At 33.2% G+C, this 13,784-nt stretch overlaps 1 protein-coding gene across 1 annotated transcript in view; it reads right to left on the bottom strand.

The window, feature by feature from the left end:
- LOC136043867 (uncharacterized) overlaps positions 1–13,784 on the bottom strand; it is a 63,816-nt gene that overhangs the window by 23,246 nt on the left and 26,786 nt on the right. The window contains exons 13-19 of the mRNA XM_065728828.1: positions 13,106–13,338; positions 12,132–12,303; positions 9,500–9,704; positions 6,668–6,758; positions 5,652–5,877; positions 2,380–2,624; positions 924–1,155 (exon numbers count right to left, since the gene is read on the bottom strand). Coding sequence (XP_065584900.1) covers positions 924–1,155; positions 2,380–2,624; positions 5,652–5,877; positions 6,668–6,758; positions 9,500–9,704; positions 12,132–12,303; positions 13,106–13,338 — 1,404 coding nt within the window. The remainder of the gene's footprint in view (positions 1–923; positions 1,156–2,379; positions 2,625–5,651; positions 5,878–6,667; positions 6,759–9,499; positions 9,705–12,131; positions 12,304–13,105; positions 13,339–13,784) is intronic.

Below are 13,784 nucleotides of genomic sequence, written 5' to 3'. Positions count from 1 at the left end.
AATCATATAAAAGTAACTGGTAAAAATAAACGTTTAGTTTTGGTGAAGATATTTAAGCATTAGTACTCACTTTTAGAGAATATCCTTATCACTGAAACAAGTTAGAAATCAATCAATTACTTTGGTACCAAATTGACGATTAAGCGCCAATTTTCAGCTATTAGACTGTATTTATAATAGCAATTGCCGAAAACAGTTTTATTACTGGCTTAATCAACTTAATTGATCTTAAGTCGACTAAAGCTGAAAACTCCGGAATTAAATGTATCTCTACAACTAGCCTGTGTTTATAATAATGATTCACTGCAACAGGACTTTATTATCATCATCAAAAGCTTGTATTAAACACTACTTTTGGTAGTTCGGGCGAGGGAGTATAGTCTGTTGGGCACTCACCAACACGATGATGAAACAACGAAAAATACAATGCAAATACATTGACTTCTACAATGTAGAAAAAAAGCAGAGGATACATAATAGAATAGTTAGATTAACCAACAGTAAAAATATAGACAATAAAGAAAGAAAACGGAAGCAGAGAAATCACCAAAAAACAAAGAAGACCTGCTCTAAAAAAGATCACGAATGAACAAATGAAAAAGAAGGGAAGAAGTTTGAATCAAAGGTGAATAGTTCTATGGTTAGGGATATAGACAAATTCCGGCGCCTGCAAAATTACATAATTTTTAACTAACAAAAACAGTAATTTTATTATTTACACTTTTTCTTATGCTATGCTTTGTAGGGGACTCTTAATGTCTCTTTGAATGAAGAATGTTTGATTAGCTAATTGTTAAATCATAAAGATATCCTCGCTAACACTTTCAAGGGTTTTATTTGAAAAACAGATGAGAAGTGGTAAGTGTTTTCTAGATTCCACTAGATGCAAATCTAGGTGCCAATTAGCAACAATTTGATTTTACCTGGAAATGACGACGTTCAACATTTCTAGCAATGTGATCAGCCCCAACGTTCTTCAAGTAAGCCAAAAGGGTCTTGGGTTTACCCAAGTTTCGGATAACGTAGTCAAATGACCTCATAACCTTAATTATGTGTTCACCAAAGGCAGGGTTATTGTCCAACTGAGTAAGTGGTGTATCTCCAAAGCCAACACGAGTGAAAAGGATTTGATAATCTGGGTGCTTTGTAAATATCCTGCAATTAAGTTTTTAGAAAAATGGGCGGAACAAGCGACATGGAAATCATAGGGATGTAGGTAATCTCCCATTTTTCAAGGGAGATTAAAATAATTTTGTCGGGTGAGGGGTGCTCTGACACCTCATAATTTTAAGTTAAGGTTTTACTTTCTTGCAGGCATTTTGGAAGAATATTGAGGTATTGTTAGGAATTAGCTTGTGTTTGAAGTGAAAACTAAAAAAATTCTTTGCACGTCTATTTGTAGGACATCCAAGTGTAGCAACGCAATATATATTTATATGTTTACATATCGATGTCTTTATATCCCATATATATATATATATATATATATATATATATATATATATATATATATATATATATATATATATATATATATATATATATATATATATATATATATATATATATATATATATATATATATATATATATATATATATATATATATATATATATCACACAAGGGTTCAAAAATGGAATAGATGAAAGAAGACAAGAAAGAAAAATAAACGCAGAGGAAAGACTATACTATTGCGAATAATGTAACAAGTAAACAACAATAAATAATACTAAAAGCATAGGGATACCAATACACACACAAAAGAAAAATCAAATTTAAATAATATACTGACAAATAGCAAGATGGAGGCTGTTTGACTTATCCAGCTTAGACAAAAAGTGAACCTGACAGTGTTCTTGGAGTGGCTCAGTTAACAATTAATCTCAAACCAGACATTTATTTCTTGCCCGTTGAGACATAATGACAAATAGTTCGACAAACGAAAATGTATAGACCGAATAATTTTCTTATCGGAAGTTATTAAATAGTCCAAAATAGCTTCAATGCAAGGACGTTTGACATAGCAAAAGCGTTATACATATGGGCGAGAATACGCTGCTATATCAGGCTTTGCACTGGACTAGCAATCCAACACATTTTGAAGTTTCTCACTTAAAGGATGTCCTAACAATAAGTAAACACTTTTCAACTATCACTATAATCTTGAACACCTGGTAAATGTCTAAAACAGAGTCTTTTATAATTCAAATTCATTGTTGAGTTAATTGTTAAATACATCAATCTATAGATTCATGATGTCCCTTTTAGATTAGAATCGGGGATTAAAATAAACCACTCTTCGTTAATCTTCCCATTTCTACTTTCTATATTTTACAGTTTCCACATATAGCCTAGAATTTCTATTGACAGCCACTTACACTCCGAAAATCTTTCGTCCAAGACCCAGAAGATCTGGTTTCAACAGCTCCCAAGATTCTTGTACCAGTAGTTTCTCTGCATCGGTGATGCCAGTGACGGGATCCTGTTTGTAGCTCTGCTGAAGTCCTTCCTCGATATATTCCACGATGACATCATAAGCTCTGTGCCACGAGTTAGAAGCAAAGCTAGAAAACCGTTGGCCAAGGTCGTTCTCAAGGAGACGGACAAGAACTTTTCCAAAATTCTAGAAATGGAACATTAACCGTTAAATGATACAAATTATCTTTCAAGGGTGACGCTATAGCGTTGCCTATAGTAAAGGCAATATGGCTCCAGTGTTTATTATTATTATTTATTTCTTCTTTCCCAGAGGCACTTCATATATCTAACTAAATTTCAATCAGTGAGCACAAAAAAATTGCCTGTTTGGATTATTAAGAAACCTGTTTGGTAAGTTTTTCATGAACTTGTTTTTTAATACTTCTCAAGCATTCAAGAAAGGAAGCTGGCTTCTATAATGCTATGGCTATGTGCTTTATAACAAGAAATTGGACATTTCACTGTAAGAGTGTTATTAATTAGTTAATAGAAAGACGAAATAGAAAGACAAATTCGATCCTCCATGCTATTGGCTTTCCAAGTGGTTTCAAATTTCGAGACACGTGTTATTCATTAAAAATAAGGAGGATTAATTATTGTGTTCACTTTGTACTAAGAGTGGCATTTTCCCCAGTCGCTATGCAGCCGGATAGCCAAGCGTTCACTCTGTTTAAATATTACAAGCTTTGGCTTGTAATATGTTTGGCTTGTACCTCTTGTACCTCTTGGCTTGTACCTCTGTTACATATTACAAGCTTTGGCCGTGCAAGATTACGAGGATGATACTTGTCAAGAACGATGAAATTAATTACGAAATTTGCTGCTATGGGAAGGAAGAGACAAAAATCATGGCGTCAGATAATATCTGGTCTTACGATGTGAAACGAATTGAGGTGCTTAAAGATGGCAGGAAAAACGTTCAGCGTGCATTAAGGTTGTGTACGGATGATTGTGAAGGTTTTTTATCACCAAACCTTTCTTTTCAAATTATTGCAGCATTGAAAATGAAAATATAATTACAGTAAAATAAAATATTGAACTGATGATCTTTCAACAATTAAACGTATTATATATCAAACATTCAGTTTATTTTATTTGGACTTTTCAAGATGGTTCAAGACATATAGAGTTTTCAGTAAAGCACCTATGACGCAGTAAGTTTTAGACTTTTACAGTGAAAGGAGGCAAAACCCAAACTCTTCTTTGTAGAGACTTTTGTTCGTTTCAAGCTGGATTTGAATATTCAATTTACGTTTCACTTATTTTAAGATTTATTTACTCATTTATATTAGTAAGTATTGTCTGTTCTTTTGCTATGATTGTTTATTTAATTTCTGTTGGTTTTGGGTTTCATTTATGCCTCATTAGCAAAATATTTTTGCTCGTTTTAAGCTTGATTTACATATTCAACTTAAGCTTTCCTCGTTTTTAGATTTATTTATTCATTTATATTAGTACCTGTTGTATATTTTTCTACTATGATTGTTGATTTAATTTCTGTTCGTTTTGGGTTTCATTTATTCTTTAATAGTAATTTCTGGTTGCTTTTTCAATTATAGCAGGTTTTTATTTCTTCTGATCCTAAGTTTAATATGGATTTTACTTTTCTTTAGAAAACTACTTTTTCAGAAAGTTTTGTTTTTTATTTAATACGTAATAGAATGATGTTCCTGAGCAGTAGAGTTGCTGGTTTTAAGTAAAACTATTAGTATTATTATTACCAGGCTTTAATAATATGCAATGTGTGAAAAGAGATCTGGTATAATTTTACTAACAGAGAAATACATTACTATAATTGGATAGAGGATACTAAGAGTAAAACCATTCTGAGCCTCCTTGGCCGTTTATTTTCTATAAAAAGAGAATTTATCGGTCACAGACGTTTTGAGCTCCATTTGACGGTGGTTTATCCATTAAGAGTATAATATATCTCTAAATTATGTGTTGCGAAACATTTTTTTTTTAGCAACAAAATTTATTAGTTAGGCTTTCAGTTTCAAAATCGATACTAGGTTGTTCCTAGAATTCCTAGATATTGTTAGACAGTTCTTGAACTGTTGATCAAGATCGGTCTCAAGATGTCGGACAAGTACTTTTACAAAATTCAGAAAATAAATTATTAACTTAGAAATTGTTTACATCCACAAGCTTTGGAAGCATAAACTTTGCGATATCTAGGCCTCAGAGTCGAGGGAAGGAAATATTTTGTTAATACTATGAAAACTTTCATGGCACCAGGCTGCTTAAAAGTTGGGGTGTGATATGCCACTAAAAAACCATTTACCCAGAAATTCTCGATAGTGTTATGTCTTTTTGAACTTCTTTTAAATAGAAACAAACGGACAGGTTTTTTGGGATAACCTCATTGGAAGACCATTCCAAATATAAGTGCAACGTCCTTCAAAGCCGTTCTTACTCAGCGTGAAGTGCCCTTGACACCCCGTAAAACGATGTTGCAGTATCTCTCTCTGAGGTTGAAATGGTGCCCTCTCGGTGCTACAGCTCACCCAATTTCAAATCCTCTAGAGTAGGGCCAGTAGGGATTTAGAAGCCCTAGCAAAAAGTGAGCATCCACATTTAGCAATAGGCCCAATGTATTACGTGCGCAGAGGAATAATCTAACCGGATGGTAACATGATCTTAGAATGAAGAGTAACACCCATCTTCTTGTTCAGAATAATTGGGCCCTGTTGAGGACCCTTTTAAGACTGCTAAAGTAAGGTGTTATATCCGTTTTTATCTTATTATGTGGTTTGTTATTACCTCAAATAAAACAAACAATGTTTTGCTCTTCTGAAAACTACTAACTTCTGTGTTTCACCTTGTGGCATGGATAGGCCGAGAAAATTTGTTTAACTAAGTAATATAGTAGCCGGCACATAATGAGCTAAATTGAAAATAGCAACAAAACCAGTCTTACATTTTGAGCACTATGGGATGGAAAAATTTCAATGGGTGAACTTAAAAATGATTCTTCTAAAAATGTACATAAAATTCCTTATAATTTGAAATTTAGCTCATTGTTTTACAACCTGTCGTCAATCCGGCATGAATTACTTTTAGTAAAGTTGTCGATTCCTTGTTACAAAATTTTCAATTTCATATAAACACTTTATTATGAATTTGATGTTGAAGATATTCTTATAGTGTCCTACTAAAAACCAATAGTTACCTTGAACATTGGCTTGTTTACTCCTAAGACAATATGATCTTCACCCAATTGCCTAGCAAGGAGAAGAAGATTTGCCGGCTGGTCAAGGGTTTGGATGAGTTCATCAAGCTTAGTAGTTACAGAGATGGCGTGCTTACCAACAGCTGGGATGTCCTCCAGTTTATCAAGAGGAACATCACTGAATTTGGGGAAGACAGCTTGATAAGCTGGGAAGGCTTCGAAAAGGCTGAAAAAGAATACAAACTTATTTTTTGACGCATTTGGGTTTCTCAAAAGGGATTTTTTTTTTGGGTAGGTATATTTTATCTACATACTATATTTGAAGGTGGTGCCCTAATTATTAAAATTGTAGATATAATCTATGTCATAATGCTAACTAATAAAATTTTTCTATGGCCATCACAGTTACTTACCAAGGATTATATACCTTGCGCTTTCAGCAGCATCCTTAAGGCTACTACTTCTGCTACTGTTATTACTACTAACAACTCACCACAGCACCAAGTCGCCTAAGGCCAAAACAACTACAAACGCTCCTTCCTCCATGCTAATATATCCAAAACCTCCCTCTTTAAACCCTTCCAGGTGGTTCCCATTTCCCTTAAGTCTTTTTTTACATCCTCTCACCCCAACAGCAGACGTCTCCTTTCCGTTTAGTCCTAGACGGTTGGTCGAAAAGACAATTTCTGGTAATCTGTCGCCCTTCATCCGCAGAACGTGCCCTAGTCATCTTTACCTTCCTTTACTATAGCCCAAGAAAGCGGGATTGAACCACACTTTTCCTACATCCTGCTGTTTGAAAAACGGTCAGTCAGTTGGATACTCAAAACAATTCGTAGGCACTTTCACTGGAAAACATTCCAGAGAAATTGAACTACTAATTTGCACTACCAATACTAACACTAGTAATTTGCTAAATATACAAAAATCAAAATCTTGTCAGTGACAACGAGGTCTCGATAGCTAAATAGATTTAAATGTATATATTTTGTAAATTTTATATTTTATTTGCTTACCTTTTGAAAATACGCATGCCAACACCCATGAGATCAGGTTTTACCAAATTCCAAGTTTGTTTAACAGCTTCAACTTCTCTAACTGAAAGTCCTGTAAGAAATACATTCGGGAATTAGATAGTAAGAAAGACATTCGTAATTAGAAGAATAATCCCAACAATACCATTACTTGTCACACCATTGAAAAACCTGAGCTCGAAACACTAGAGAAAACTCTTGTTTATCCAACATTTTTTTAAGTATTAGCTGTGGCAAGTTCAAAGAAGCCGTTCAAGATTTAAAATTATTTCTAATAATTTTATTGTAACTTAATAAGATTCATTTATTTCTGAAAAAGAATTAGATCTACGTTGCATGGGCAACGTGAGGTGTTGCGGCAACCTTTGCTCGGCTTCGCCGAGTAAAGTGTTGCGAGAGCAACACTTTGGTTTTGTTTCCTCGCTGCGACTAAACGCTGAAGTTGTTAATCTGTAAGGATGGTAAAATACATACTAGGTACACCAACTCGCAAAAGTTGCAAACTCCTCATTGCTAAAGATGATTGTAGCCTTACAGCCGATTATTACTTACAAGTCCCCTACATGTCTTACCACTAGAACCAAATTGGTCTTACCATCAAATACAACGGAAACAAAAAATAGGTACACCAACTAGTAAGAGTTGCGAACCCCTCATTGCGGAGGATGATTATGAGCTAACAGCCGACTGTTGCTTACAACTCCCCTATATGTCTCACAATTGGTATCGGCCTATTTTTGGTTTCAGTGTGTACCTTACTACTGAAGTTGTCAACCCCTTTAAACTTTCAAACTGGTATATCTCATGAAGGAATTTTTGTACAAGAAAATGGATGACATATACTTTAATCAGCTCATCAAAAGCTATCGACTGCCGTCGAAAAAAAATCTATCTGTCTTAGTTCAAAAGTTGACTTTTTTGCCGTAGGCCAACTTTCTAACGTCATCACCTAGAAAGGAGCAAAGGATAAACTCTAATTTCCTTAGCAATGAGAGAACTTTTAAATTTTAAGAGGCACATCTGATACCATTTCTCTACCGCAATCCCAAGTGCGAAAAACCGAATGATAAACTTAGCCGAAATCACGGCAGCACTTTCGGACCCGAGGGAAAATGCCGCTTTTTTGCTTCTCTAAATTTTTCTATTTATCACTCAAAGAAGATATATTGGCTGTGGGGCAGGGTAACTGTCGCATATATTTAACACTTATAGATTTTAGTCGATATTCAATTTGAAACTGGTGCCTGCCTGCTTGCCTGCTAGAACGGAGCTTTCCACTCGAAAGCAGAAACATGGTTTGATGAAACGAAAGCTTGGGTGCATAACTTCAGATAGTCCTCTCTGACATAGGCTATACAACTCCTCTTCACTTCACACACTATAGGCTCTGGCTCAAGGACAAGCAAAAACCATCCTTTTTGGCCCCAGGCAAGAGTTCTACGAAGCTTTCCAAAATGTAAAGTCATATTCATCAATCCGGCCTAAGGTCCACACTTTTCGTAAAAACCGCAGAGGTTAGACCCTTACCACTTTCTAGGAATAAGCTGAAATCGGGTTGCTAGGAACAAAAAAAAAAAAAAAAAAAAAAACACGACAAAACCAAAGTGTTGCTCTCGCAACACAATGAAGGTTAGGGAAATCAGAATATCTGGCCTTTTATTCATCCCTGTTCTTCCAGCAAGACGCGTAAACGTCCCTATTCTACCTGACAATTTTTTTATTCCATAAAACAAAGAAAAAACTATCAAAGCTCGTATCCCATAGAAAAATAATTATTATATTATTTAGACATAAATCTTGGTGATAAGTTTGATATTTTATTAAGATACGCAAGTTTAGGACATTTTGGCTCTTGAGATTCTTAAGGCAGCAAAATTCGTGAGAAGGCCTGTCTTAAGTGGCTTTCATACTGCGTACTGAATTTCCTATACTAGTCGTGTAAGTTATGTAAAGTTAAGCATAAACTTCCACTCTTCAGTAAGTCTATTCGCACTAGCCTAGCGTGTAAATTGTCACCCATTGTCACCAAATCAAACCATCCTAATTGTCACCTAAAATCCTGTCATCCAAGCAAACTATTCAAAAATTAAAATGTAAAATGGAAGTGGTTATTCAAGTTCTGATCAAGTGTGAAAGGCTATCTACGAAAAATTTATTAAATTACTTTTAAAAGTCTCCCACTGCTTATTCAAAAATTCTATTTTATAACTACAACGCTGACTTTTCCATAACGCGGCATAAACTTATATAAAAAAAAAGTTCCATACAGAGTTCGAGTCTAGTTGAAACTTCTTACGTTAAGGAAAAAATTTGCTCCGTAAAATGACATTGCATAACGTCAAGTTTTAAGTTTGCTAATGTGAAAGGTTCAACACTGTAGTGTGAAAGCACCATAATAGCAAAATCTCCAGGGTTATAAAACCCTCTAGAATAAAATTCAGAGCTGATACTGATGAAAAGTAGGTTATTTGGAAATCAGCCTCGTTTCACTTGCCAGCTGGGAAAACTCATTTCTAATCGTAGCAAACGAATTACATTAAGACTTTGCATGATTTTCAAGAGCGTAATAAATTTCATTGAATAATTTATTGACGACAGTTATTGCTGATATTGACTAACAAATGTGACTTAATGTTTTCTAAAGTACAATTACCAACAGAACACTCTCCGGTGAGCACTAGCGTCAACTTAAAGTGAAACTGGCCTTGCTAACCAGATTGCAAGTGTTGCCCTTAAATTGTAGGCACAAAGCTCTAAATTTATTTGCCATACATTTAAAAAAAAAATAACTAATTCAAAGATCTTTGAACTTACCAGTAATGGGGTCAATTATTTCTAGTTGTAGAAGACCTTCTTCAATGACAGCAATCATCAACTTGAAGCCCTTATTCAATGATTCACGACCAAGGACAGTTAATTGATTTGGTACAATGTCTTCAGCAACTGATAAAAAGGCAGTGGCAAAGTGATCAAAATGAGCACGAGTCATGCCAAGACGAGTGTGGAAAAGACCAAGATCCTAAATAAGCACAGATACGTATGTTTATGTATAAATATATATATATATATATATATATATATATATATATATATATATATATATATATATATATATATATATATATATATATATATATATATATATATATATATATATATATGATAAAAGAAACAGAACTAGTAAGAGTTTAAACTAAGATAGGAGGGTCTGACAATAGTGCCGTCACCTGGTGTTTCAGAGGAAGTCGAGCAGACATGGGGGAGGAATATGGTTTTAAAGCACGGTTCAGTGAATATAATAATAAGCACAGATACGTATGTTTATGTATAAATATATATATATATATATATATATATATATATATATATATATATATATATATATATATATATATATATATATATATATATATATATATATATATATATATATATATATATATATATATATATATATATATATATATATATATATGATAAAAGAAACAGAACTAGTAAGAGTTTAAACTAAGATAGGAGGGTCTGACAATAGTGCCGTCACCTGGTGTTTCAGAGGAAGTCGAGCAGACATGGGGGAGGAATATGGTTTTAAAGCACGGTTCAGTGAAAAGACACAAGGTGGGTAATTTCAATAGGGGTTAATATACGCCTTTTTTTAGGGAGAGGAAATATCTGTGGAAGCTCGAGTCATGTTTCATTTATGTAGTGTTTTGTTAAGTCATGTTCCATTTTAGTGCGTTATGTGAAGATAGGTACAACAATCTTTTAGAACATTTTATGTGAAATTTTCGTTAAGATAATTTGCGAAAAGTCTTAATATCTGGAACAAAATATTTTTCTTGTGAGAAGAACGTTTTTTCGAAATCTCGACTCCCTGTAAACATTTTTGTAGCCCCCCTTGAAAAGTTTTTCGAGTATCCTTGTTTGTCCCAGTCCTATGATAAGAATATTGATTTGATCTAGTCTCAAGGAAAACAAAATAACGGAATGCGCTGGCGTAATTTTTAAATATATCTGACAAAATACAGTGTATGTTCAATCACAGGAGATATAGTTGTAAACTATTTTTTTTTTGCACTTCAGCTGCACACCAATGCTAGAATCTATGTGTCATTTTCTAACGAAAAATATCTTCACTATTTCGTATTTACTGTGCTATTAACCCATCAGAGGATCGGTTTGGAAACAAAATCTACACGTCACATTTTCTCGTCAACTGGGTTTTTATTAAGACTTTAGAAAAGTGAACAAATCACTAGCTTTGTCTTAACCTTGCAGAACTGTACGAGTTCTCATTTAAGTTAAACCTAATTTAAAGAAGATTTCGACATCTTAGTAAATCTCCTTCTCCTCTGGACATTCTTAGCTATGCGAACAATTGCTGTCAAATAAATAAGGCTCTTAAAAAAAGGTGCGTAAAATTAGCTCTAAAAACTGGTTTTGAAAGTACTTAAAATGGTTTTAAATAGCTTAAAGTAACGTTAAGTAGCTTAATATTGACTTGAATTGTTGGTTTGCAAGGTAAGGTTCTTAACCAAGGTCTTGAAAATACTTAAAAGGTCGTTGAAGATGTTAACAATTAAAAGCAAAATTTAATTTGAAGTAAAGAAGGATTTTATCAACTATATCGAATAGCTTCACTGGTTCTTCTTAATTCCGTATCAGTATCAGATATTTAGCAGCTTTGCCACGCTTGACCGTGAACTTTAATAAGTAAAACTAATTAATAAAACTTGACAACGTTATACTACTGCTAATATCAACTCACTGCAGCTCCATGGTGCCAGAGGCCAACACAGCTAGGCACGTGCCTCCTTCATAATAATCTATTGAAAGCCACCCTCTTTGCACACTCCCAGGAAGTTTCTGTTTCCCATAAATATTTCTATCCTCTTTAAAAACTAAAACATAAGCAAATTGTTGATACCCCGAGACAACTAAGCCTTTAAAGGAAAGCCTCATATTCTTGAGTTGTTTATGCCATATATTTTTAGCTTAATTTTGCCCGATTTTTCACCAACTATTTTTTTTATTATTTTGATACATGCAATTGTCAAAAACTGCATAGCTACAAATGGACGTCTTTTCTATTCAAAATTGAATTCCCAATTTTGCTTAATTTTTAAGACATAAATAGCTGTGTTCAGCTATTTCCATTCCATTCAGCCAATTCAAATAGTCAGATTTCATGTTTACAGTATATGGTACTTTAAATAATATTTTACTGGTAGTATTGAGATTCAGAATGATAAATACAACACCTTACTAAAATAAATCTAATAATTTGAGTTCAAGTTACGTAGAATTCACAGGGATAATTTTGAGAAACTTCTTTTAAGAAAATATAAAAAATGAAATAAAAATATACTAATTGAAATATTAAAATACTGATTGAAATATTAATTTAAAAAGTTCTTATTAGATATATATTAAAACTAAGACTTACCTTCAGTTGACGAACAAGAAGAGCGTTATTATCAAGACTAGCAAGGACTATGTCGAAAGCTGAAAGCACTCTGTGAAGATGGGCTCTAAAGGGGGCGTTTTCATTAATATTGTCGACATTTCCAAATCGTCCGGTGAACAAAAGCTTATACTCTGGGTGAGCAGCAAAGAGTCTGGAAGAAAACAGCGATTTTTGTGTAAGTTAGCTCAAATTTGAATATGAGTCAGGGTACGTGTAAAATCCCCATTTTCATCCTTATGAAGTTTTCAAAAGATAGCCCTAGAAAAAATTTCTTCCCTTCAAACAATTACCACCTCCCTTCTCACTGTATCTTTTTCTTCCCTGCTGTTGATTTTATCTGTTTCGCTGTCTCTTGGTATGTGAAGTTTACCTGATTTGTTTCTGACTTATAATTCTTTTATGTAATTTCCTTGTTCTTTGATTTCCCTCATATTTGGCGCATTATTAATGTTCTAAATTGTGAGGGTGGTTAATTCTCTCTTAACTGAACTTTATCTTATGCTAATTTCTTTATAAGATAAACATATATATATATATATATATATATATATATATATATATATATATATATATATATATATATATATATATATATATATATATATATATATAAGATTATATGTTATAATACGCATTAGATAAACAACATATTATCTCGTCTTATCTCTGTCTTACTATATTAGCCCTAGTGATTCAAAACAGTCTGAAAAGTGTTAGTCCTCTAAAGGCAATAATGTTTCTGAATGTGTGAATACCCAGACTAAAAGATATAGAGGAAAGTCATCTAAAAATCTAGAGTAAATCCCAGTCATCTCAAGGAAAATTATGTGTTTATTAATTGCCTTGTTAATTCTGTAAAGAAAGATAATACATTGCCATTTAATAAAAGACAGAAAAATCGGAATTATATAGTCAATAATAGAATTCTTACGCAATATATCAACAATGTTTACCTTGTGAACATTTTAACTGCAAGTTCTTCAAGTCCAGTGGAACGAAGATTGTTCCAGATATCCTGGATAGATTGTTTTTCCAATGCGGTTAGGGCCTTAGAGTCGACTTGACCAAGTTGGAAGAGACCTTGCTCGATAACACCAGTAGCGAAATTCAAAACCTTTTCTACAGTCTTTTTACCAGCTTCACAAAATTCGGGGGAAATTTCAGCGATGTAGAGCTCAACAAATTGCTATGAAATAAAAGTTCATATTTGAATTGCAAACTATGTTATTTTACTCTAAATTTTCAAAAATGAAACTCATAAAGAAAAATGTTACACACCGACTGCAATCGTCAACTGAATTTTTGAAAACTTCAGTTTTTCAAAAACGATTTTGAAGGACTGGAATTCTAAAATAATAGATATGACATTTCTTTTCCTTAACACAGCCTGATGGATAGCTTACTCAACGAACAAAATTTTTCGATATTTTTTCAAGTGGAAGAGATAAAATTCAAAAATGTAGTTGTGAATTATGACATCGAGAATCGTATAAATTATTCTTCTTTTTACTTTTGACACTTTCATCTATCTTTGTCTGTTTAGAGGACGAAATCAAGGTAGGTAATATATTTTAAGATCAAATATTAAGAAACTATTATCCAAATTGCGGGTGTTGTTATTACGATTTTAAA

Source organism: Artemia franciscana, chromosome 2, assembly GCF_032884065.1.
Source record: "Artemia franciscana chromosome 2, ASM3288406v1, whole genome shotgun sequence".
NCBI classification, from domain to species: Eukaryota; Metazoa; Arthropoda; class Branchiopoda; order Anostraca; family Artemiidae; genus Artemia; species Artemia franciscana.
This window is presented reverse-complemented; position numbering and strand designations above follow the sequence as displayed.